Genomic DNA, 26947 nt, shown 5'->3' with positions numbered 1-26947 from the left:
ACTCACTCTGCTTATTTAACATAAAATGCATATAAACATATATGCATAAAAAGAGATATTTAGAAGATGCATGGGAATACGTTTCTTAGTGTATAAGCTTGATTTCAGAAAAAAAGTAAGGTGTCTCATAATTTTCTTTCAATAAAAATTGATGAAATAAAATAAAATAAATAATGGGCTTCTTCTGTTAGCAATTTAGCATGAGATCGCTTTGCATTAAAGATTTATTTTTAAATAAATCTGTGGATTAAAAATTGCAGCAGCAAGCTGCAAAATATTTATATTTATAGTAAGAATAATTTAGAGTTGCCTTGGCTTGTCCACTCAGTGGGTAAAGCACATCGATGCATTGTGGGAGATGGAGGCTCATCTCTTCCGGTTCAAACCGGATGTAGATGAGTTCGGAACAGCGATCTTGGACGCCATAAAGGACAGGAGGATTTCCCGATGTAAAAGTGAATTGTTCTTTTTCTCTTTGAAATATGGAGACCTGTTTTTTTTATCCCACCTACAGCTGGATTTGCTCATTATACCAAGTTAAGCTACTTATATTTTCACAGTAAATGAGTTGCACGAACCGTCTGCTGTTACCGGTATTTGTGGACGGGGTAAGTGCATCTAGTACAGTATTAAGTCAGCCACAAGAGAGAACGTGTGTTGTTTCTTCCAGCAAATGTTGATAGTTCAATGGAAAAGTGGCACTGTGATACTGGAGTGTGGATGCCTGTGAGAAGAGTAGTCATTACTAAACAAAGTATGTTTATTTTAAGTATTGAAAATTTTTATTGAATTATTCTTTTTATTTTTGTTATTAACCTGTGTACTTCGAAGAGCATCACAGGAGAGAGGTATTATCTTGAATTTTAGGGGGTAATTTTAATTTCTTTGTGTTTGTTTTGCTTTGTTTTTTTCTAGCCAAGACCTTGGTTTACTCAACAACAAAGCTTCCAGATAATAACAGATATTAAGCTATGTAGATGACATTTAAATGTTTGTTCAGTTATAAATATTAATCGGTTAACTTATTTAGTTGTGGAAGCCAATAGACTACACATAAAAGATGGATGTGGAAGCAGATGCCTCTTCTAGCTCCACCCGATGTTGAGTTACAAAAATATTCATATTATTTTGGAGTTGCAGTAAACAGGGGAACTAATGGAAGTCAAAACAGTTTTTCTCTACCTGTCTCTTGAGAACAAATTTAGGACTTTTAATACCAGAGTGTTTGGAAAGTGGATCTAAAAATAATCCAGTTTCAGCTGGCAACAAGAGTAACTTTAGTTTTTAGCATTTCCATGACGACTTAATTTTTCTGCCTCACAGATTGCCACTTGACTACCTTAGGGTTCGCGCTCTTCTTGAAATAAAGCTTGCAAGTTGGTTAACTAACTTTAATTCCATTAGGGCATAAAACTGCAAGTACAGACTACCAACTTGTGCAAATAAAATAAAAAATGCCATAAATACTTTAAAAGTTGGGCAGCTTTGCTTTACAATAAGATTTAAAAACTATACACTATATTTTTGCCATATCAGAAGCTCTTTAACTGAATATAAAAGATAGATGTAGCTAAGTTCCTTAATCATTCCTTGAACCATCTCATCTAATGGCCAACAGGGGGCAAATCACCTGATTTAAAAAAAGTTAATTTAGTTAATTCTGGTTTCCATTAGTGCCATTAACATTTACCATTTCACATCAGTCTGGTTTCAAAAAACTAAAATGGCTACTGTAAAAACTCTAATCTTGTGGCCTCATCAATGGTTAATATTTCAGTGTCTTATTGATGTATTTTTCTGTCTCTTCTATACAATGTTTTATGTCTTCACACATCATAAATACAAACGAAAAGCCTGCAGCCATGTGAGCAGGTGTGTGAGGCTGAACTTTAGCTCACGGTCACTGATGTGCTGTGAGCTAACCATCAGTCCATCTTTTATTCACCAGCGTATGGTTCATTAGAAAATCTGGTTCAACCATTTGTTTTTGAGCCATTTCAGACAGTGTTTGTAAATCTTAGGAGCATGTTCACACTTGTGGTTTGTTTTCTCCGGTCCGAATCAGTTGATGAGTTGGTAAACTTGTAGCTTTTCCCCATGATTTGGTTTCATGCTAAATGGCTAACAGAAGAAGCCCAATTAAAGAGAACTCTGAGCGAAACAAAGTGTGTCACTACAAACCATGTCAGAATGTTTAATCCACTCATTGTCCACATGTCTCTGGGGCCACAGGTATAAAAGTAAATGCAGGAACAAGGTGCTATATTCTGGACTATTTCAACTGATTTTTGTCTTTTCTGTTCAAAATTCACAGACTGTTATGTCAGCAGACTCGAGCAGCGACGAAGATGTGCACCTGGTATCAAAATGTTGGGAATGTGGGCAGAACATCCACAACTTAAAGAAATTGATTTCACATTATAAAAGCCACAATACCAAAGCCACATGTCACATCTGCAAGGTTAGTTTCCGTCGCCTGACGTCACTCTCTACACACTTGGATAATGCACATCTGCCACCTGTCTGCAACAAATGCCATCAGTCTTTCAGCAATGTCTGGGAGCTGAACAAGCATGCAGAGAAACACTGTACGGACTCTGAGTTTATCCAAGAAGATTCCTCTTTGATTTGTAAGAGGCAGAGCAGTGACAGCTCTCCTAATGAGAAGACAATGCAGCAAAATGCAGATACTGTTCAACATGACTCACTGCCAGCACTGAGGTCTGAACAGAGAGCTGATATAAAGCCTGAGATGCCTAAAAACAGTGTGGCGTACATACTGGGTGCAGATGATGAAGATCTTAGCACTGAAAGTGATTCCGACATGGCAGAAGATTCAACAAGCTCTGCTTCTGAAGATGAAGTCATGACACACTCTAAACCTAATAAACTGCCTCCAGATCACTCTGAAACAAATGGTCGCTCCAACTCCAGTTTGCCCAATGATTCTGGTCATTTTTCAGACTGTCCAGATTCCCAAACGACATGTGCACCCTTTCCTGCTGCCAATAGTGTAATGTGCACTGTGTGCGGCAGAGGTCCGTTTAAGTCAATTAAGCTCCACTTGCTGCACTGCAGTGGCGTAAGAGTAAAATATCAATGCTTTCTGTGCAAGAAGGCCTTTCTAACTGAGAGTGCTGTTAAGAAACACCACTTGGCTCTGTATGCCTGTGACATCTGTGGCCAAGTTTTCAGTCACAAAAACTTGTACTATAGCCACCAGTGTCCCAAAGGGAGAAAATCGCCTTTGGTGCTTTTCTGCTCTGAGTCAATGCCGAAAGCATGCAACATTTGCAAATTCCTTTTTACCTCTGAGAAATATTTAGTAGAGCACGTAACCAAAGTTCACACGTCAGTGGTCAGCACCAAGGCGTGCACTGTTACTACTCCATCACTGTTGGCAAAGAATAACCGAGGAGCCCAGAGCAAAAAAATCCAGCTCCAGTCAACCAAGTTCGTGAGCAAGGCCATTAATGGAACACACAGTGATGGCCAAACATCAGGGACAAATGGTGCCCTAGCTCAGCCAAACCAACCGCCTTCAAGTAACCTTCATTCCCCTTTTCCTGTGCTTTCAAGACCCCGGGACACATACCAAGAGGGTGCGCTCTTTAACCCCCCCTCACAACCAATGCCAACCATCCTAGCCATGTTTGAGAATGACAGCCATCGCTTGGCTTTGATGAAACGCATGAACACCAGCTGGCGCTCCAAGGTGCCTTACCCTTGCAGGCAGTGCGGCGCTGTCCTGCGGCAGCCCTCGCTTATCATCAGCCACCGGTACCTCCACCGAGGCCGCCGGTTGCACAAGTGCCCATGCGGACGAGCTTTTAAACACAGGCTGCACCTCCTGAGACACTGTATTCAGCACGCGGAGGCCATAAACTACATCTGTGTCAGCTGTGGGGACACTTTCACAGGAGCCAAACTCCTGGCGCAGCACCTGAAGGGCGGGTCTCTAAAAAAATCTCCCTCTGGCTGCACGTGGAAAAGAAAAGTCAAGAGAACATGCAGAATGCCCTTCACGTGTGACTGCGGAGAACTGTTTCTCAGGCCTTCAGCATACATATGGCACCAGCTTAAAAACAGGACAAGTAACAAACCGAAGAAGCCTACGGTGTGACAGAAGTACAAATAGATCAGTTTTTATTTCTTCAAGCAACAAATCAAAATAGATATGCCACACATGACACCTGCTTGTCACCAGTCTGTTTAATTCATGTGTCCTCCAGTGACAGAAATAAAGCAAAAACATAAACACACTCATTCTAAATGACTTTGAATTATAAGCATGTTTTAGATGGTTATTAACATGTTTTTACCATGTGCAAATGTTACACATTTAGTTTCTCATACATTTTTCTGCTGCTACACTAACTACTGGAGTTAAAAAATAAAATAAAATAAAATGGAAAAAAAAATAAAGGTAGCCAACAAGGAGGCTTTTTTCCAGCGCTGGATTAAGTTTAAACAAAACTCCAGTTAATCCTCCAGAGAGAGAGAGAGAGAGAGAGTTGGTCCAGTTTTGCAGCTGTTCTCACAAAGTGCTTTCTTATTAGTGACATTTGTACAGAGGTTTGATAAAATCTTGTTTTCTGTTTTAATACAGCTGAAAATGTTATGCTCCTTTGAGATGCTGAAGAATCCGCAATTATCAGGAAGAAAATTGTGTAGATTTTATTATTATGATTATTGTTGTGTGTTTTAATATTGTCCACTAGATGGGGCAGTTGGATTGCTAAAAGATGAGCTTATAAGGCCGCTGAAGTTTCTTTATTTTCAACAGGTGTAAAGTGTTGCCGACGCAAGTCTGCAAGTTTCAGTTAATAGCCATGGGATCCCTTCGACTTACAGTTTGCAATAAAACTTTCTTTTCATCAAGTTTAATTTGACATTCACTTCATTCTCTTCACTCACCAAAGTCTATTTACCGTTAAACACATTTTCATTCAAGATTTACTTAAACGGCTACAGGAGAGCACAACAGTGATGAATTATTGAGACACTGTGTGTCTCAGATGATGGAAAATGATTGGATTAACACTGAAATACTGCAAAAATTAAAACATGCAAATTGGCTTATTCCACAGGAATAAGCTAGAAATGTAGAGCATCAATAATATCTTGCAAATAGCAGTTTACAGATCTGTTGTTATTGCAGATTAAAGGATCCTCCACAGTCCTTGACTGAGATCAGGTCAGTTCTTGGGCTCTGTCACCAATCCTTTTGCTTGAAAACCCAGCAGATTTCCTGAAAATGCACTCGGATTTCCCAGCAGTGAATTTAGGTCTTATTTTATCTGTATAATTTAACAGCAGTGAGTCACTGTGCAGTACACTCAGAATGGGGCCAAAAGATGATCTTTAGTGAGTATGCCAGTCCTCCAAGTGGTTCAGCATGTTAAGAGTCTAAAGCAGCTCTGGTTGGAGAGGATTCGTGGATACTTCAGATGAAAACACTATGGACTGTTTTTAACAACTGCGTGCAGTCGTGTCACCTACAAAAAAAACCCAACAAAATAATTTTGTTATTCTCCAAAGCGAATATACATATTATATATGACATCCTACAGTGTGTTTTTAGCAGATCTGTGCAGTGACACTGGCATCTGTAAGTATTGTTTACCTGATCTCTGGGTTGCGGTGACGTACAACTTGAGACAGCAGATCAGACGTTTGTTGGAAGCAGCGACTCAGCTCGTCCAGCTTCTGCTCCATGGAGAGGATTCGCTGCTCCAGCTCCCGATAGGAGTTATTCCAGTTGGCACTGAGGTCGCACATAATCATCTGCATCTGTTGAAATCCACCACACAACACAAATATTTTGGCTTTGAAAAGACAACACACTTGGAGTTCAAACTAGAACCAAAAATCTAACGTTACTGAACTCTGTGCAGATACATTTTAAAAGTATGTTGCAGAGTTTGTGTGGATTACTGACTGATTGACAGTGATTTTGAGGGAATCAGACAAAAACATTTGGATCGCTTTTTGTTTTGTTTGAAGCTGTTTGTTTTTCATGCTGCGGCTCAGCTGCACTCAGTCAGTAAGCAGGAGTAGATTGTTAGACCGTAACTGACTGTAAAGTAACCATAGAACGGCTTATTTAGTGAAACTGGGCACATTTTCATATAATTCCAGCAATTACAGCGCTCCAGAATCACATTTGTGACTCTCACTAGGTGATGTCTTTTTAATGTGTTTTTTCCTCATGGAAACCTTTTCTGTGCCTGTTCACTTTTGACAAATTAAAATCTCATCATCCATTTTTTTTGGTATGCATTTATCTGCTATATCTAAGAAACCCCAAACAGCAATATTTAATTTCGGATTCCTCCTCATAGCTGGCAGATGTCACTCCCAGTGTGGTCTTCTGTTACTGTAGAACATCTGCTTCAAGGTTAAACATGCTGTGCTTTCATAGATGCTCTTCTGCATAGCTTGGTTGTAAAAAGGGGTTATTTGAGATTTGAGTTACTGTTGCCAGTCTGCTCAGTCTCCTTTGACATCAACAAGGAGTTTGTGGCCAGGGAACTGCTGGTCACTGGATATTTCCTTTTTTCAGAGCATTCTCTGAAAACCCTAGACATGACTTTGTGGGAAAATCACAGCAGATTTGTGAAATATGCAGACTATCCCGTATGGCATCAACAACCCTGTTTTAAAGTCACTTAAATCACCTTTCTTCCCCATTCTGATGCTTGGTGTGAATTTCAGCCGGTCGCCTGGACCAGACGTACAAGCCTAAATGCACTGAGTAGCTGTCAGGTGATTGGCTGATTAGAGATTTGCATTACAGAGCGACTGAACATGTATACCAAATGTAATGGCCTGTAAGTGTAAATAAATGGAGTTTTACAGTGAATCATATGTGCTGTTATTTACCTTTGGGAGATCCACCATCTCACTGACGTAATCTCTTAGTTTTCTTTGTTTAAGGCGTAAATGCCGAAATCTGTGAAGTTAAAAAAAACAACAACAAATGTAAATGTGATTTTTGAGACACGTGGAAAAATTCAAACTGTATTTTATAAGAACTTATTTTAAATGCTATCCTGAGGCACAGGAATGTAAACAAAAGAAATGCTGTGAAGTGTTGATCGTCCAATATGAGTGACTACACTGAGATAAAACACTTACAGAAACTTTGATTTGAGGAATATTCTGACAATCAAGTATTCAGTTACTCAGTATTAAAGGAGTCACGCTGAGTTTGTTGAAATGCTATAAAACATTGCTAGAAGGTTTGCGGCGAATGTGGAAAAGGTCTAAATTTAGTACCTTCAATAGACAATCCAGACAATCAGCTAAAAAAGACATATGAAAACCAATTTTGCAATCAAGCACCTGGTCTAAGACAGCAGAAGGGTCTCATTACAGTATATACTGTAACTCTTAAAGTAGAGAGGTGCCTTCTTCTCACACTTTCCACACAGGGTTTATTTATAATAGTTTAGAACAGTTCAAAGCAGGAAGTATGACCCCGTTCACACAGGCTGACATATTCTCACACATGTATTGCTGTTGTCAGGATAATGTACCACATGATCAGCGCTTCGGACATCCTGTCTTGTGTAATCCACTTGTTCTTAGAAGAGAAACTTGTTCAATTACAAGCAGACACAATTTATGGAGGAAAAAAAGCGATTCTTCTTAAAAGTATCTCCCGAAAGGTTTGCACAATAGCTGTCAGTTATTGTCAAACACTTCAAATAATCATTTAAAAAAGGGGCCTTTTATTTATTTACTTGCCAGGAAGAACTTTGCATTGGACTCTGAAGAATAATAAAGCAGACACTTGTTCACACATATCCTGTCTACATAAAAGAGGCAAACAAATTAATTAGTAATCTAAATTAATCATTAAATTGGTGACTCTGTGGTTAAGCATGTTGACAATTAGTTAATGACCCATAAAATACACATGTAAGGCGCACAAACCACCACCCACATACTGTACACCCCTCACACAGACTGAAACACGCACGCAGACACCCTGCCTGAAGGTATTATTTTGCAATACAGTAACTCACACTCTGATGGCTTCCAGAAGGCATCTCTGGTGTTTTCTGTGCTCACCGCTGTTGCCCTTTGTCACGTTTGCACGATGAAGAAGCCAGCATTCTCTTAGCACATTAGCAGCAGCATGGCGGATCTGGGAAAAGAAACATTTGAACTGACTGCTTAAACATACAGAAATGTGGTGACAGCACATATCGATCAACTTTGGATGTTCGACCGATAAAATTCGTGCAGAGCCGCTAACTGTTAACTTTTAAAGATTTTAGTACAGCACACATCGTCCAGGCCAGCTGATGAAATCCAGATAACCTTTCCTGTTCCACCCTTTTGTACAATGATGCTGTTTTCAGATAGTGGCTGTTATGGTCAGTGAGTCTTATATACAGAAATTTATAAAACAGGCCATAACGGCTAAACTAGGAACTTGAGATTTCTAGATTTCGCTTGTATTCTCCTGTTTTGTTTTGTTTTTTCTTTGATTCTATTCATGTCTGTTTACCTTCCTGCTCAAATCACTGTAACTACCCTGTGATGATGTCACTACGACCTTGTTGTGAGGGTTATTAATAGAGGTTGTCAGTGTTTTGCATCCAGATGTCTTCCCTTGTTCCCATCAGTGTAAATCTGGACTGCACCAGTAAGCTCAGGAGGATGCATGCACATGCACACACACAAACCAAAACAACCAAAAGCGAGGCATAAAGATGCACTTTGTGACAGGATGCAGCCACCAGGAGAGAGGAAATGGTTGTATCCTCCAAAGCAGTGCTTCTACTTCAGGCAGACATTGCTACACGGTTTGGGGGGGAGCTGTACTGCTCTATACAAAACACAGCTTTAAACCAAGACTGCACAATCTGTCAGTCATTACATATTTTTGCGTATTACCAAGACACTGAAAATGATTTCTTGTAAGCTTCCCTTTTTCCCATCAACAAGCAGACACTTGAAACTTCCACACTTCTCTCCTACTCACTTTCAGACACCCTTAAAAGCAAAACACACGCGTAAGCAGTTTCCTGCCCACTGCTGCACAGGCCTGAAGTGACACAAGTTTCTTTCCTGACAGAGATAAGATTATTTCCTCTGTTTGACGCCTTGAAAAGGACATCAAGAGCCTGGCAGTTCTCCCTTCTCTCTTCCCACACAATCTTGTAGTAAAGGAATCAAACACCAAAGCGTGCATGCAACATGGAAAGCAGTGACTCATCCATCCTGACATCTCTATCCGTTTTATCCTGTCTCTTGTTTGGCTTACAACACTGCAGCTACCAGTGATGGGAGGGAGGGTAATTGATGGTTACAACATGTTTATTGGATTGTTGCACAAAAAGTTTCATGCAAATGCTACAAAAATTAGAGCCACTATTTATGAGAACTTCAACACAGCTCAGAAAATGTATGTGTTACACTTTTATATTAACATAAATTGTTATCAAGATTATTTTTTGTTGGACGAGAGAGCTGTTGATGTCATTTATATTTAGCTATTAGTAAACAATATTTTCTTTAAACTTTCACAGAATTTTGAACCATAAAAACTCAAATTCTCCTTTTCTTGTGGGTTCCTTTTTATTGCCCAGAATACCAAGTATACAAAGCATACCAAAGTGTATTAGTTTGTTGTATCAATGCTGTGTGGCAATGCAGCATAGACTTCCATTTGCTCTGTTCTTACAACTGCATTACCACACATTGTCCCATTGACTCTGACAGCAACAAACACGGACATGGTGTTCATTGTGAGGGATTATCTAAATTAAATGGTTCTCAAATCTGCACACTGAATGTGGGTATGAACAGTTACCGATAGCTGTCCGGACACCTACTTCATGTAGCCCAAAGGATATATGATTTGCAGCGATTCCAGGGGGAAAACAAGCAAAACCACAAATATCAACTTTGAAGTAAAAGAATAATAAGCAGGAAAAGACCCATACATGCAAATGTCACATGACCCACTACAGAATATTTCAAATGGAAGCAATGAAAAAAACAAAAAAAGAAAGAACTTGATAAAAAGGCATGCCGGCTGATTACTGTGTGTTTATACAGGTTTGCAGAAAATTGTTGCATGCTCTTACCCTTTTAGAAATCTGGATATCCATCATGAAGAAGTGCACATGTTTCTCTCCTTTGTTCAGCGCCAGCTTTTCTGTAACGATTGCAACCAGCATGGCGGTGCAGGCAACACCCTAAAACCCAAGACACACAGAGCTTTTAGTATTTCTGTTGTCGCCTCAACAGATCGTCAGCGATTATGTAAGACTGATCCAGAATACTGAGGCAAAACTGATGAGCCTGAATTTGCAAGTTAAGCTCAATGACAGTGGCCAGCGTGTCTTTTTACGTGTCCATTACCCTCTAAGGAAAGAACTTCTTCAAAAAACTCAGTGTTGATCCTCGTTCTTCCATCTAATAAATCAAAACTAAATTTACACAAAAAGTTCAATGCTTAGACAGGCCTCAGTGGCACTAAAATAGTGTGGGTTTCCTCTGAGAATAGCTTAGCGCTATTCCTGGATAGGGAAATACAGAATGATGGTGAATATTCGAATGGGTCTCAAAGCAAAACACATCCACATCTATAAAAAGATGTATCAATGGAGACAGAGACAAAACACTGCACTCATATCCATTACGAATAAAGATAAAAGTTGACCAGTTTTTACCTGTTTTCCACTTTTCAGCTTGCATTAGAAAGAGAGGAGAGAGAGAGAAAGAGGGGAGAGAAAGACCAAGCATGAGCAATAAAGCTTGAGCCAGAGTTCTGAAAGATATATTTATCCTTCATTCCACCAGCCACAAAATATCTATCATTACATCGTCTGCTAAACCTGGGAGGTACAAACTCTTTCCTTGGATCCATCCTCACACAGGGATGGGATACAAAAAGTGGTGTCAACTCCTTAAAACAGCTGCAAATTGAGTTATAGCTGGACAGAGGCCAAAGTGCTGAACATTGAGGCTTTCAACCATATTACAGGTGTGAGTATCACCCCAAGTTTCTAGCTCCCAGAGCTGCCCTGATGGGAGTGGGAAATCTATTTTTTTTTTCCAAACCCTGGGCACAGGTTGGCACACCCTCCTGTTGTAGTGGTGCCAAAGGCAATAAACCACCTAAAATGGATATGGTGGAAAGTTTTGCCTTATAAGGGGGGAACTTAATGAAAACAAGGGAGATGGAGAAAGAGAGAGGGAAAGATTGGGAGGACTGTTTTCCACTCTGTCACAGAGGTGTCTAAACCGGACTTGTGCCCACATCCAGAGCCATGGCCGAGATTCTTATCTGCCTGTACCAGAATTCAAGGCAGCAGCAAAATGTGTTGCCATTTCAAACACGGAGCCACTCCTTGCTTGCCCTCACTTGACCTTTCCCTCCAGCTTTTTTTCAGTCTTAACTTACCAACATTTTTGCATTAACATAAAAAACTAACTTGTTTTAGGAAAAACATCTCACTTTAAGATGTTCATATATGTCCTTTTTTGCTCTTTTACACATAAAAAACCTTAAACCTGGCTGTAATTCTCTGAGACACTATGGCAGACTCAGCAGAGCCACCACACTTCACATAGATCTTTGTGCAAACTGCACAGGGTACACTGCATGCTGACAGCTTCCCTCCCTCAGTCTTTTCATGTGAGCGCCTGGTAATATCAAGGTCTTGCAGAAGTACACTGTGTCAACTTACAGCTGCAATCGAAATCACACACACACACAAGGGAAGGAAGGCATTCAGGCAAGAAGAATTTAATGTATCAAAGATAACTAGTGGAACAGTGCAGAATAGGCTAGATTGCAAACAGCGGAGAAGTGAACTGAACCAAACTGAACTGACCTGAAAATGAAATAGGAAAAATTAAATAGGAAAATGGAGGAATAGTTGTTGCAGTGGAACAGAAGGGAATGAAACAAACACGTGGAACAGAACATTAAGGGTGAGAAGGTAGAATGAAATAGAACAAATGACGCTAAAATACACAGAGAAGGGATTCGATAAAACATAATAAATCCTAGCAGACGATAAAAGATGCTAATAGATCACAGCACAGGAATGAAATCAATTGCACAAAAAGTCCTCCAGTGAAATCAACATGGATAGCATGTTGATTTCATGCTATTCATGAAATCAACACGCAATACAGTGTTTTTTTTTTGTTTTTTTTTGATTGATTGATTGATATGTTTATTGATTAGCATTCAAATATCTCAGTGAAGACAGAACAAAGATTTACCACAAAGCAAGAAAGCATGAGACAAGGCTAATCAAAAGGTATTGGCTGAAGCATTTGCTTATTACGCCAACCCTTTTAACAAAAGATCTTTTAGCATGCAGCTCCTGTACACAGGGCTCGAAGCAAATAATAAAATTCAATTCAATTCAATTTCATTTATATAGCGCCAAATCACAACAAATGTCGCCTCAAGGCGCTTCATAGATACAGAGAGAAAAGCCCAACAATCATATGACCCCCTATGAGCAAGCACTTTGGCGACAGTGGGAAGGAAAAACTCCCTTTTAACAGGAAGAAACCTCCGGCAGAACCCGGCTCAGGGAGGGGCGGCCATCTGCTGCGACCGGTTGGGGTGAGAGAAGGCAAACAAAGCAAAAACAAAACAAACAAACAAACAAACAAGAAAAAACACCACCACCTTAGTAAGTAACTACATCAAAGCAAAAGAATCAAGAGGTTTTCTGTTTTTTGTTTTTGTTTTTTTTTTTGCTCTTTTCATTCTTGATATATATATTTTTCTAATACTCTATTTTTAAACATATTTTTAAACAAGGAAAATGAACTACACCTTTTTAAATCACTGTCATAACTATTCCACAGGTTAACTCCTCTAACAGAAACACATCTCTGCTTTATATTTGTCCTTATCTTGTTTTTTTTAAAGAAATCTGTTCCCCTTAAGTCATATTGACTCTCTCTGACTTTGAACAGCTTCTGAGTACTGGGGCAAAGCAAGCTATTTTGTGCTTTATACATTATCTGTGCCATTTTATATTCAACTAAATCATAAAATTTCAGGGTATTCAGATTAATAAACAAAATGTTAGTTGGTTCTATATAGTTTGATTGGTTTATAATTCTTATAGCTCTTTTTTGCAACTTGAAAATAGGAAGAGTGTTCATTTTATATGCATTACCCCATATCTCCAGACAGTAAGTCATATATGGAAGCAACAGAGTACAATAGAGTGTGTATAATGATTTTTTGTTCAGGACATGCTTTGTTTTATAGAGAATAGCAATGGTTTTTGACATTTTTGTTTTCACATGGTTTATATGAGACTTCCAACTCAGCTTATCATCAATTATCACTCCAAGAAATTTATTTTTGTACACTCTTTCAATTTCAATTCCATTAACCCTGATTTTAGATACATTTTTCATTTGTCTAGTGCCAAAAATAATCAGTTTTGTTTTCTTTATATTTAATGATAACTTATTTACATCAAACCAGTTTTTTAATATATTTAACTCCTTTTCCGCTGTAGTCAGAAGCTGTTCCAGGTTTTTACCTGAGCAATACAGAGTGGTATCATCAGCAAACAATACACATTTTAACAGTTTGGAAATGCTACATATGCTACATATGTCATTTATGTATAATACAGTGTGACAGAACAGAGAAGAAATGGAACAAACGGGAAGAGACAACATAGTGTGACAAAGTGAAAACAGTGACAGAAGCTCTTGGTTTTGTCCGTTTTTGCACTCAAAAGTGTGTCGTGTGGTTTCAGTGGTAACAAAGACAAACTCCACTCCGTGTGCCTCCCTATTGAATTGAGGGTTTTTGTCTCACAGCTACTGTAAGGAGATAACAGTTTGTACAATGAGACCGTTTTTATCATTTTGTCTCCGTACATCACCACAAAGGACTTTGATTCAAACAGTCAAGATGCGACTGAAGTACAAACTTTTAGGAGTATAACAAAAGTATTCAATTAAGGAATTTAGGAATTACAATATACACATTCCTTAATTTTCAGAGGCTCAAAAATAATTGGAAAATTGAATGCCAAGTAGTTTCAGATAAATTAGGTCTTTTCCCTTTTTATTCCATGACAAAATAAGCAGATAACAGATTTGAAATTGATTCAAATTGTTGAATTTGCATTTGCTGAATGCTTCCTGTAAACAGCAAACAGGAGGCCATCATTGGGCTGAAAAAACATATTAAAGTAATCAGGGAGATAATGAAAGCTGTGAACATCCTGCTACAGTCTTAAAAAGAAGGCACGACCTGGTCGTCTCAGTAACAAAGCAAATGCCCTGAAAGACCACTAACAACTAAAGTGAATGATTACAGAATTATTACCATCGATAAGAAAATCCTCTTCACAACATCTAGAGCAGTCCTCAGGAGGCAGACACTGACAAAGTCTAATATCAAGACTCACTGAATGGAATTACAGAGGATTTACAACAAGGTGCAAACCACTGGTTAGACTCAAGAACAATAAAACCAGATTAAATTTTGCCAGATTAAACATCTAAATGAGACTGCACCCTTCACAAACACCAAATTTTGAAGGCGACAGCAGTCCATGGGTGCTAGAATTTAGGCAGTCTTTAACTTCATCAAGTTCATCAAGTTGTATATAAATGATTGTGATTCCTCATGGAATACCTTTGTTAAACCTCTGGAATTAAAGCTGAAAATCTTCATGTTTGTCTTTGTCCTAATACTTCTGGGCCTTACTGTACACAGCAGGACTTATTGATGTCTCTTAATATGTTTGTTATCAATTATATAATTTTTTAAGTTTAAGGTATTCTATATGTAATTTAAACTGTTTTCTCTTTGCTTTATATTTGTAGCACTTTGGCCAACATTGTTGGATGTAAAGTGCATTATAAATAAAGATGCTATGCTAAAGATGCTACACTTTTCCCTTTTTCATACACTGTCTGATACAAGGCCAAAACAATCATTTGATGAAGAACAAGCATTGTGTGTTTTATTTTATTCAGTATGCCCTAAGTTTTTATGTGAATCTAAAATCATTTTCAGTACTACATTTTCTCAAATCAGCTTAGTTACCATGACTCCAGTGAAGAGACACACTGCCTTGCCACAGTTGGTTTTGGGTGCCACATCCCCATAGCCAACTGTGAGGAAGGTGATGGCTATGAGCCACAGCGCCGTATCCATATGGCCTGTTGATTCTTTGGTCTGCCTGCAGGGGAAACAACGTAGCACTGAGACTGAAGTGTAATGTAACATATTATAAAGATGTATTATTCAAGTTAAAAAATAAACATTACCACAATTAACCCCACCCCCCAGTTGTGAAACTATATGAGACAGAAAACTTTTTTTTTTGTATGTATGGTTGTTTCTTTGTTTGTTTTCTAATATCAGTTGTTGAATAGGATTAGTTCTCTAATCCTATTCAACAGCTGCTCTGGACCAGCTGAGTATAAGTAGCAGCTGATAATTCTGACTAATATCAGTCTAATCCAGAAACCTGTTTATAGATACAGTTACAGGCTATATCACTTCTTATATTTAACTATTTCAGTGAATCACCAAATACAATTAAGAGCTGAAGTGATGCAATGCATACGTTTATTTGTGACACTCTCCCTGACTCTCTGAGGTTCTTCATTTTGTTTCTTCACATCTCAAACACAGTCTGTTTGATGAAGGTGTGGCGTACTAATCAAACTGCCTTATCAGTGCAGATTTTTTTTACAGCACTCAGGAATTCGGGAAGTCGAAACCAGTATAAACTTGTAAAACATCAAAAGTACACGCCCAATATAAACTTTGCTGAAGCCTCACAGCTAGATAACATATCATTTTATCCGTCTGGCTCACGGATCTAGTAATCAGCTAGCATAATGGTTGCGTATTGACAGATTTGATGAAATTATCTGCTATCAGTAATAAGCTCTTTTATTACTTCTGACAAATCAAAATGTCAAAATATACACGAATGCGAGAAAGAAGCGGAAAACTGAAGGTAAATCTCCCATTAAGGTTCAAACGAACAAATGACCTCACGCTGTTTAAACAGCCAGGCAGATTGCAGAGGATCAGGCTGACATTTAGCTGGCAGACGTCTAAAAGAATTTTGTTAGGGGAGAATTATGAAATCATTTATTGGAAATCCATTTTGAACCAGAAAGTCAAACTGACTATCACACCCTGAAGAGGAATGTTAAACTACTGGAGAGCGTTTTGAGTTTTCTGTGTATACCCATTGACATTTGGGTGAAGATGGAAGAGAGATTAATCGTCATGTTCACAGAAAATGTGAACATGACGATTAAAGGTGATAATAAAGACAACAAGAATTCTTTTAGAGTGACTTTTTTGTTGTGTTGTCTTCAGGTACAACTTGTTGAACAGGCCCTGCTCTCTCATAAAAGTCAAAGCAACAAATAAAAAAATGACACTACTACTCTATGTCAAAGCATTGTTGAATTATAAGTCCCTTAATACAGATCCTTTTATTACTATACAGTTTTTCCCCTAATGACTTTTGTTTTGGCCAATTATTTTAATATTTTCTATTAAAACAGTATTCAAAATGTATAGAAAATTTATATCCTTAAATCTGTACAGCATATTGGTCCTTTTACGATATTTTTCTATTGTAATGCCTGCATTCGTGCAAATGAAAAATCCGTTTAATGCGATTCTGAATCAGTTTGATTACACAAAGTCTCAGTTGTGCTTCATACCTCTCACACAGTGTAAGCATCCAGGACACAGTGAGCCAGAAGAACAGGATGAAGACTAGCAGCATGCGTGCCGGGTGTTTGTTCATCAGTACCTTGAGAACAAAGCGAAAGGTGAAGTTGATATTGTTGAGCGAGCCTATGCTCCTGTAGGAGGCACTCAGCAGCACTTTGCTGTGCAGCAAGATGGCTCTGTGCACCAAGTACAAGCGGAGGAACATCAGCACTGATAACAGCAGCTCCATGTCCATCAGGGCCTCGCCATGGTGGCTGGAAACACAGAGTGGAGATGGAGTGGGAACGGTGGAAGAGGAGTTCACATGGAGGGCCACCCCCCAGTATGATCCAACAGGATGGATAACACAGACTAACAGCTCCAGGGTGATGACAATAATCCTGTGGCTGGTCATGGCGATACGCCAGTCCACCTGGTTGTGGTCAATGATGAACAGCTGAGAGATGAGGGAGGACAGTAAAGAGTAAAAATAGAAAGGAATTTGATCAAAGTGCAGTTGGAGATGGAAGACAATAACATTACAGTTGCATCTTCTTCTCATACTGTGGATATGATATGTAATTAATGTAATGATGGTATGTAAATATGGTGTACATAAAATCTGTGATGTGATTTTTCTCCAAAGCTTCTGTCATTAGCTTCATCTTCCATTTCTATTTCACTTACTATATGTTTATTCATCACAATGCATTTAATCATTAGTTAGCATTAGTTACTGTTCATCTCTGGCTGTCTTCCACAGTCTGTTTTTTTTTCTTTTCTCTTCTGCCTGGTTCTGCCGGTGGTTTCTTCCTGTTTAAAGGGAATTTTTCCTTCCCACTGTCGCCAAGTGCTTGCTCACAAGTGGTCGCCCAATTGTTGTGGTTTCTGTGTATTATGAAAGTGCCTTTATCTTAGAATATAAAGCACTTGAGGGTGACTGCTGTTATAATTTGGTGCTATATGAATAAAACTAAACTGAATTGAATTTGCCTACAATATTTGCTAATGACATTAGCAGGGTGCTTTCATTTTGCTGATGTGTTTTCAACTATATGACTTCCATTTCTATCAATTTCCTCAGCAAAGTTATGATGGGGAATAAAAAGTTGTTAGAAAGAACAAAATCCTTTGGGATACGCATAGTATAATCTCATTATGTGGATTACTACGACATGCATACTTTGCATTATAAGCGGGAAAGATTGCAAGTATACGATAGTTGGGCTGTGCTAAAGGGGAAATGATAAGAAAATTATTTTTGGCCCGCTAAAGATTTGAACCAGAAATATTTGACAGAAGCCTGTGAGATAAACTATGAATGTGTATTGAAATTTTGACTCAGATATTTCCACTTCTTCAATCTGCAGCTTTATTTTGTTTAAGAAAGTGAAACAGGGACATTCTTAGAACTTCCTCTTTCATCATTTTGTTAATTATTACTTTTTCTTTAATCCACCAACTAAGACACTTTGAGACGGTCTGAATGATTTAACCTGCCACTTCTGACACCAGTTACAGCATGCATCACTGCACACTGTCTCTATATCAGTCCCCACCCTAAGCCTGTCCTTCCTTATCTCCTCTACACACTTGGACAGTACCCCTCTTGTATCAGATACACGCGACTTATGACCAAACTAAACACTCTGTAGGTAAGAGCAGGCAGCCCAGCAGGCAAAAATAAAAGAAACTGTTACAAAACAGACACACAGTTCTTTCTGCACTTGTTGTTGTTACCACTCTTAAACATGCATTCTGTGACTGTGCAAGAGGGGAAATGAAAGAATGTTTACTCTGTTTAATTTCAACCAAATCCCTTCATGTATATTAAATTCCCACACAAATCGGCAGCAAGCCACGTAGACTGGAAAAACATTACAGCTGCAATATTGCGCATGCCTGTGTGGGTTGAGATTTTTATTTGGGGTTTTCCTGCATGCAGCAAATATCACAGATAATCAGTGTTGAGGCTACCAGACATGACCTGAGAGGGGCTTTTTAAAAAGCTGCCTTTAAGTATCTCTAAAAAAAAAATAGAATTTTAACCAAACTAATGCTGTTACATTGAATTACAATAAGTAATAGTTCAATAAGCGATGCAAAAAAACATAAAAAGCATACTCACCTGGATGTCCTTATAATGGAAAGCTATAATGAGGATCAGAAGACACCCAGTTGACAGGCTGATGGAGCAGTTGATGATCAATGCAATGTTTGAGCCCTAAGAAGAAAACAGATAGAGTTAGAGAAAACAGAACCGTGAGTGATGAAAACACAGCTGTTCTTCTGCGATGTCTAAAATTTCACTGCTTTTCATGTTTTCATATATCAAGGTTTGATATAGCCCAAGAACTGGATAGCTGCTAGTCCCTTCTGTATCACTGAGTGAAAACACTTACATGCAAATCAAGTCCTTCATTCAGCACGTACTTTATTACCCTAAGACCCAGCAATTCAATTTTATCCTTTGTGGAGGACATGAATCTGAGACTTCTACGTCAAAGGCCATTTATGCAATCTATACGAGTCCTGCTGCACTGTCAAGAGGACATAATGCACTTTCTTTTGATGCTATATTTGTGCCTAACAGAGCAAATGGACTTTCTTTTCAAAATAACAGGAATTGCAGTTTCTACATTTTATGACCACAAGGGAGGTTAAGTGATCATTTTTTGCAGATATTGTGATTCTACTCCCATAAACGAAATTATTTCATCAATTAGTCTTAACTTTGATTTAGTAGAATTTCAGAAATGCCCAGTGATATTATCTCTTCTGAAACAAAGCATTTTGTTTAGTTTCCTTTGAAGTGGACAGCAGGACTTACTACCTCACATTTTCAGCCTATTTCAGGAAGAAGAGGGCAGGGAGAGACAGAAAAGATTAAACTCAAAATTGTGGAAGGAGAGTCAGATTAGAGCTGTCAGGAGATGAGGTGGAGGAAGGCCAGATAGTGGAACAGGAAGGTGAACGCTCAAATTAGGACATACTCTATCAGCTTCTGAGGAGCCTGAGCAGGCAAAATGACGGCACCCACTGTCCATAATAAGAAGTATTTTTTAAAGTAAGTACACACACACACACACACACACACACACACACACACACACACACACACACACACACGTCTCCAAAAGTTGATTCTGTTCATCTGTTCAACAGAATCAACTTTTGGAGATTTACTTACCTGGATGATTGAGAATGCATCAAGACATATGAATATACGCTCTCTCAGACACACACACACCAAATATATGTTTGATTTTTTCTTTTACCCCATTGATTTATATCATTAATAACATATATGCAATGTTAGTGCATTAAACTCTTTATCAACACTTTATCAATTATATTTAAATGACACGGAAATCAGGTCAGTTTTTTTCAAAAAGCATGAAAACCCACAACAAACAATCTGAAAAACATGTCACAGCACACAAACCAGTGTGCCAGGGGTGCCATGTCCAGGCCAGGGTGGGTATTAAGTGTGCAGAATGAAGTTTAGTTAAAAAAACCTAGAGAATGAGAACCCAATAAGTGGATTCTTTTCATGTGGACACAGCGTTTTCAGTGGGAGAAATGTTTCTTCACTCATCCAAGTGACTTCTTAAGTCTAGAGTATGAGAAATTATTTGCTGAAATTATGTTTTAGTGTTCCTTCATCCACCTATTTTATGAAAAAATACATTTTACTAGAAATCCACACTAAAATAAAAACAATATATATATATATATATATATATATATATATATATATATATATCAGAACATTCTTTTCTTCTTGGTCTAAATATGCACAAAAAGATTTTAAAAAAAGACACAATAAGAGCTCTCAACAGACAGAAACTTGCTACATATGGTTACTGTTAGCCAGTATGGGTTCCAGACTGTTAACATGCTCCTCAGGTAGAGTCAAATTCTTCCATTTGCAGTAAAAAAGTTTGTCCTTGGTGCAGTCTGTATATGACATTTTTCTTTTGATTTCAAAACTGGAATTGGCTTTGTTTCATCTAAGGAAAATTCATTTATCCTGAGGCACTGTGAAGAGAACATGCGTCTTTGTCTTGGTCTGCTGTGTGACACTGTAAATTTTATCCTTTCATCTTTCTAAACTAAAGAATCCACTGAAAAAAAATCTGAAAAAAAATCTATCAATATATTGTCTTAAATGCTTGCAGAGCTCAGGTTTGCAAGGGAGCCTGGGACCTATTGCAGCTCTCACAGGACACCAGAAGGACATGTCACAAGTCCATCACAGTGGAAAAAATACATAAATAATAATAAAACACAACCCCAATTCCAAGATTGGCCCTGTAAAACTTAACTACAAACCGAATGTAATGATTTGTAAATCTCATAAACTGATATTTTATTAACAATAGATAGATAGAATGCTCTGTCCCCTAAGCACAGATATTTCTCCAGATTCTCACATTCTTTTGATGACTGTACATGCTGCACATGATGAGATATTCAACATCCTTAGAATTTTATGTTGAGGAACATTATTCTGAAATGTTCAAAACATTGTAGCCACTCTTTTTTGATTTGTAGACAACTGCCCATATTTATTGAAAAACTGTGCCTCTCTAAGATTAAACTTGTTTTATGTCCAGTCATGTTACTGACTTGTTAGTGGTTAACCTAATTAGCTGCAAAATGCTCCTCCAGCTGTTTTTATGCCTGCATCCCAACTTTTCTGAGATGTGCCATCAAATTCAAAACGAGGTAACATTTTTCATGAAAAAAAAAGTTTCATAGTCTTTGTATTCTGATTTTATTTACATATTGCACAACATTCCAGCCTTTTTGGAATTAGGATTGTATTCACAAAGTATAATTTAAAAAAAAAGGTTTCATGCCAGTGGAGGGATCGATCAATTGCTTTGTTTGGAAAAAAGTGCCAAATTGTTCAATGATCAAAAACAAACATAAAAAATAAAATTCCCCACTATTCTTGGGAAAGAGTAGGAATAACCATTTTGCTTTTGTATACAATGGCTGTCAGTCAAACACCTGCCTTCCAGAAACTGCCCAGATGGGAGTATTTCACTCACCAGGTTAAAAAATAACACTAGACCTAAGATATTCAACTTTATAAAACACTAAATGCTATCCACAACTACAAAATAGTAAAAACAAATCAAAAAGCTACTAGCTTAACTGCATGTATTTTACTACTGCCCAATAATGGCAGCACTTCTGTTACTTTGCATGGTCACCAATCAGTCTCTACAATCTGATGTTTTCTCAAATGTACATTAGCCCCCTTTTTGTTTATGATGAACGTATTGTTGGAATTTCTCTTTCCATAATATATTATATTGAACAATTTTTTGTCTTTCTGTTACATAACAATACAATTGCAGGCTACTTTTTGACTCTTTCCAAAATGAGCTTCACATAATTTACAGTAGTTAGTCCTAATGAAAAAGGAGTTACTGATTCTACAGTGAACTCCAAAAAATACATACAAAACCACTTAATTAAAGTAATGTGTGCTTGTAATTAAATACTTTCCATTCCACTGAACAAGCAGTTACAGGCTCAGATAACCACACCACAATGCTTTGCTCCATCGTAAAATTGAGATGGTGTCACGTGATGAATCAAAAACCAAATCACCTTGGTCTCAGCAGTTTTAAAAGGCCCTATATTTGTCTATAATGCTGAGCCATACATGTCAGTGCAGGTGATGTATTAGTGGAAGCTTTTTTGCTTTTTCACAAGAAGCATAGTTCAGTGTGGTTTTACTGACAAAAAGATAATTACAAACTTTCAAACTTGAGGTGAGTTGAGTGTGTAGGTGGTATGGTGTGACGTCCATTGGCAAGGTACATTGTTTTCCACAGTCTCTCCCGTAGCATCCACATCACGTCTGTGATTCATCCAGCACTAATTAGAAGACCCCGCAAAAGCTCAACATTTCACCACACACCATAACACAGAGCTCAACAGCATGTTTTGTGCCGAGTTTCTAAAATTATTTCTGTAACATTTTCCTGTTTAACCTACTTTGGGTTAACAATCTTGGATAGATGGTCTTGGACAAATGAGGATCCAGTGTCACCAGAACAGGCCACCCAAGGTATGGCAAAACAATATAAAAAAACAAAACAAAACACTATATCTAGCGCAATAGTCAGCGGTCTGGGTCGAGTTTTGTAATAAATAAATACTTTCCAAAGTAATAATACATGCATCTGACTTTAGTTTTCGAGATTGGTTTGTTAGCCACTGTGGTTTCATTAATGTTCATGTACATTCTCTGCAATAAATTTAAGTGTGGGTTTACAAAAAATATCAGACAAGATCAAAAGTAGTGTAGTGGAAAAGGTAAAAAAAAATGAAAACCTTGCATTCTTAACATCAGAGAGACGCTGCTTTGTTTTAACTGCCTCTTCATCTCATTTTGTTTTTTACATTCCTGCTGTCTGGTTGATGATATACATTGAAATCTCTCTGTTGTACCATATGCCCATATGAGTTCAGAATATACTATTTACAAACAGAAAATTATAAAGTGAATGTTTACTGAGTAAGTCTTAAATCAAGAGTAGGCGAAAAAATTAAAGCATTTGCTAACAAATGTTTAAAGAAATAATAGTAATTACCCCAAAACTTTCAACCAAATGAAAGGGAAGCATCCATTCATCTTCTTCAACTTGTCCAGTTCAGGGTTGCAGACAATCACTCATGCTCACATTTATACCTACAGTTAATTTAAAGCCACCCCATGCCCACCCTGGATCTGAAGCAAGGACCTTGTTGCCATAATGCAACACTACTAACCTCCAAACTACCATCCCAGTAAAGGGAAGCAGCAAACAAAATAAAATCCATCCTAATCAAGCTGCCTCCTTTGTTCAGTGTCTACATTATACCTACCAAGCCTCAGGCTCACCACCAGCTCATCCTGTTGATATACGCATGCTGTGTACTCATATTTTCAAAGAATGCCAGTGACTGCCCAAGTTTCTTAGTGCAAAGGGCATAATCATGCAAACCTATGTTCACAATCAGCAGCTACTTTGCAGGCAATGTAGATTCATAAAAGTGAAACAGGAAAAGCAACCACCGAAACATTAAACTCATCATTTTTAAGAACAGGATGTGTAATACTTGCAGCACACCCACACATCTGGCTTGCACAGCCTACATTTACATAAGTCAAATTCAAAAAGAGAAAGATTTACATCACTTTTGACCCATATCAAGCAAAAGCAAAACTCACACAGAAGTCATTTCCACTATGGGGATTGGGGCACAGATACCAAATGTGGCTGCCCTGCGTGTGTGAAAAAAAAATGTTCTCCCCATTTTGTTTGACCTTTGATCAGATGATCCATTTCTGCTGATTATTTTGCTGTGATGAGTTTAAAAAACAAAAGTCTGTGTAGTCAGTGGATGAAATATAGCCATGTTAAAGTTGTGATAATGGTATTGACATTCATTATCAGGACTTTCACCTGCTTGGCACATGGAATGCTTTTCACTAAGTTTAAATATAATCTGCAAAGTAATGATTAGTGAGAGGTGCTGTTTGATGCAACAATAGGATGCTATAAAAATGTATGGGCTGTCTACCAAATGATGTTTTCTGTATGAGACAAAAATCTCCCATTTATGTTCAGGCGGACCAATCAGTCACAAACTTTCTTTTTGACCTGTAATCTCAGAATCACTCAAATGCCTGCAATAATGATCGAATGCTCATATTTTCAGTCTCGGTGCATGTAAATTGTTTCAAACTGTAAAAGCCGGTTAATTAAAAAAGCAGCAGAAAAGATGAAGCAAGGTCACATTCAAGTCAAAGTGCATCCCCCTGGCAACTAGAAGAACCTTAGTCAAGACAGAGAGACCATTAGACTGGCCATGCAAACGCTCTAATTATACACTAAATGATGTGGAAAGATCGCCTGAAGTACTGTTAACAATCATGCTGCAGGGGAAGAGGTGAAATGTGGAAAAACGTTCCATAAATAGCTTTGTTCTTGTGCATAACCACGAAAAAGGTTTGCTTGAATATAACTTTGTAGACGATTGTTAACTTTGATAGAGCCGCTCCAAATATATGCTGCAGCATACATAAAAATGACATAAAAACAAATAATATTATATGGTGCACTTCCAGGGAAAGATAGAGACGCTGCTATGTGATAACCCCCCCCCCCCCCCCCCCCCCTCCATGGTGCAGCTCACATTCATGACTTTGGCACTGCATGAAGTTACAAAAAATAGTATGAATCCTGGCATGAGTTATATAAGCTATGGTTAAATCAGAACTGAAGCCTCTCCAAAATAATATGCTTTATATGCTTTTACTGTGGGCAGAGAACACTTTTCCAGTGCATCAGCATTTCCATCACACCAAAGCCGATGCCTGCTGTTAGGAGCAGTTGAACAGCACCTGTTCTTGGTTCATGTTTGTAAACTGAAATTCTGAACTCATATTTATGCCAGTACATTTAGTTTCACCATCATAATTTCTCCAGGTCAACCTCATTGAATGTAACAGACAGAGCGGTGTACCTGGTGTGCATTAGAAATGTGAGACTCTCTGACAGCATGATCAGCATGGATGTGGTCTGATGTTCTGCAGCACGTGTCTAAACTTTTTTCCACATGTGGAACTGGCATGTGCTGCAAGAGGGGGGGTCAATCATTCGCTGATTGTGTAGACTGGCATTGTTATCCACTGAGATCTGCATCTTAATATCATGAGTCTGTGCTACCAAATAGACTGTCTGGAAATGAACTAACTAATTAGCGGGTCACGGAGGTTCAAAGACCAGGTGCAGATTATGCTGCTGAGCTGCAAGCAGTTAGTGTTGTTTGCTAACCAAGAAATTAGTCATGAAAAGCTGTGTCCTGAAATGTGCTTCTAAGAAAAATCAGATCTAGGTGTGTATTATTAAAAGGTTGCCATTGATTTGAGGTGCTGCTTGCCAGCAGCGGAACAAGTCTTTACAGGCTTTAGTTCCTCTGAATTAAGGTAGAAGCAGTAGTGTTCATTTGTTCATTTATCATTTGAGCATGAGTCCAAGAGCAAACAATAAAAAAGTAAGCTCCTGAAAATAGAAAGTGAGCTTAATGTTGCTGTCAGAGCTTTGTCTGCTCTTTCCAGAGAAGGGCTGAACAAGCGGAGGACTAACTTTGCAGATGCAAAGTTGTTATCATTAAAGATGCTATCATTTAAACGCTTTACAACATGCGCAAAAGAGCAATGTCTCACATCACTTCTAGCGTAGACCTTAAGAACTTTTAAGAAAAATATTCACATGAATCCACATAATAAGAGGCGGCAGCTGACACAGAAATGACGAAGGTAGCGAACTATACAAGATAAAGTTTTATGGTTAAATATTTAATTTAATTTCAAATGTAAGCTGTGCATTTCGGTGTGGAGATAATGTCTGAAAGACACTGACGTGTTTCGTGTCTTAAACCTACCGGAGTGTAAACATAGGGACATATTTCTGCGTGGATTATCATGAGCAGTATCCCAAAGAGAGCGGTGCCCAGAGTCCACGCGCACAGACGCTTTTTATCCTCCAGTAATAATTTTCTGTCTCGGAGTCTGTAAAGGTCGTCTCCCTCCATGTGAGTTGTCCGTTTCCCGGGGAGTGTCAGTGGCACCGACACGTCTGCGGAGTCCCCACGGTTTCGGCTGATCAGGCCATCGCAGCTCACGCAGTCGACTTTGGAGTCGCCGTGCAGGCTGCGGTTTGTCATCTCCATCTCCGGAGCGCACACGAGACGCCCGCCTGCTCCCCTCTCCTTGTCGCCTTGTGCTGTCCCGTCCTATGCTTTGCCTGTTGCTCTCCTCCAGAGCTGGGTAAGGCATAGTCCGATGGCAGAGTCGAGTAGCAGGCCCTTCTCACGTGCGTTCCTCATCCACGATGCGGGTTTACCAAAACTCTCGGGTCTCCACAATCACCGCTCCAGCCCAACCTGCGCGGAGCGGTTACGCGCACTGCTCGCGCGCACCGCCATCACACTGTCCACACTGCAGCGGACTTTGCGCTCTTATTTGCATGTCTTATTATTTAGGAGTGTGCGCTGGTCTGATAAGCGCTTTCTTTGTGCGCGGGTGGATGCGCTCGTCACGTGCGTGGCGCACTCTCTTTGCAGTGAAGCACAGGAAGGTTGGAGGTGCAGTGAAATGACATAAACTTTCGTACATTTCTTTATTTGATGATGTGTAAGAAAAAAAATCCAATCATT

General features: G+C 38.6%; 2 protein-coding genes across 9 annotated transcripts; one reads left to right on the top strand and one right to left on the bottom strand.

Annotated features, from left to right (window-relative positions):
* Positions 1–342: 342 nt before the first annotated feature.
* Positions 343–4427, top strand: LOC146508053 (uncharacterized). Of its 5 annotated transcripts, none has more exons than XM_085177622.1 (3): positions 359–455; positions 561–608; positions 2315–4427. In XM_085177622.1, the coding sequence occupies exons 2-3, from the start codon at positions 564–566 to the stop codon at positions 4121–4123; spliced, it is 1854 nt and encodes a 617-aa protein (XP_085033748.1). In that variant the 5' UTR covers positions 359–455; positions 561–563; the 3' UTR covers positions 4124–4427. The 5 variants fall into 5 exon arrangements, with proteins under 5 accessions (XP_085033752.1, XP_085033751.1, XP_085033748.1 ...); XM_085177623.1 differs by having other exon boundaries at positions 384–449; XM_085177626.1 differs by lacking the exon at positions 561–608 and having other exon boundaries at positions 343–449.
* On the bottom strand, positions 4130–26767 carry kcnn4 (potassium intermediate/small conductance calcium-activated channel, subfamily N, member 4). 4 transcript variants are annotated; one of them, XM_085177627.1, is made up of 10 exons: positions 26174–26760; positions 18846–18941; positions 16726–17174; positions 15077–15212; positions 10695–10712; positions 10107–10217; positions 8034–8155; positions 6886–6955; positions 5627–5793; positions 4130–5498 (listed from the first exon to the last, which is right to left on the bottom strand). In XM_085177627.1, exons 1-10 carry the CDS (start codon positions 26459–26461, stop codon positions 5495–5497), a joined length of 1461 nt encoding a protein of 486 aa, XP_085033753.1. In that variant the 5' UTR covers positions 26462–26760; the 3' UTR covers positions 4130–5494. The 4 variants fall into 4 exon arrangements, with proteins under 4 accessions (XP_085033753.1, XP_085033755.1, XP_085033754.1 ...); XM_085177629.1 differs by lacking the exon at positions 10695–10712 and having other exon boundaries at positions 26174–26753; XM_085177628.1 differs by lacking the exon at positions 4130–5498 and having other exon boundaries at positions 5623–5793; positions 26174–26767.
* Positions 26768–26947: the final 180 nt, after the last annotated feature.

The sequence above is a fragment of the Neolamprologus multifasciatus genome, chromosome 11 (assembly GCF_963576455.1).
Source record: "Neolamprologus multifasciatus chromosome 11, fNeoMul1.2, whole genome shotgun sequence".
Classification (NCBI taxonomy): Eukaryota; Metazoa; Chordata; class Actinopteri; order Cichliformes; family Cichlidae; genus Neolamprologus; species Neolamprologus multifasciatus.
This window is presented reverse-complemented; position numbering and strand designations above follow the sequence as displayed.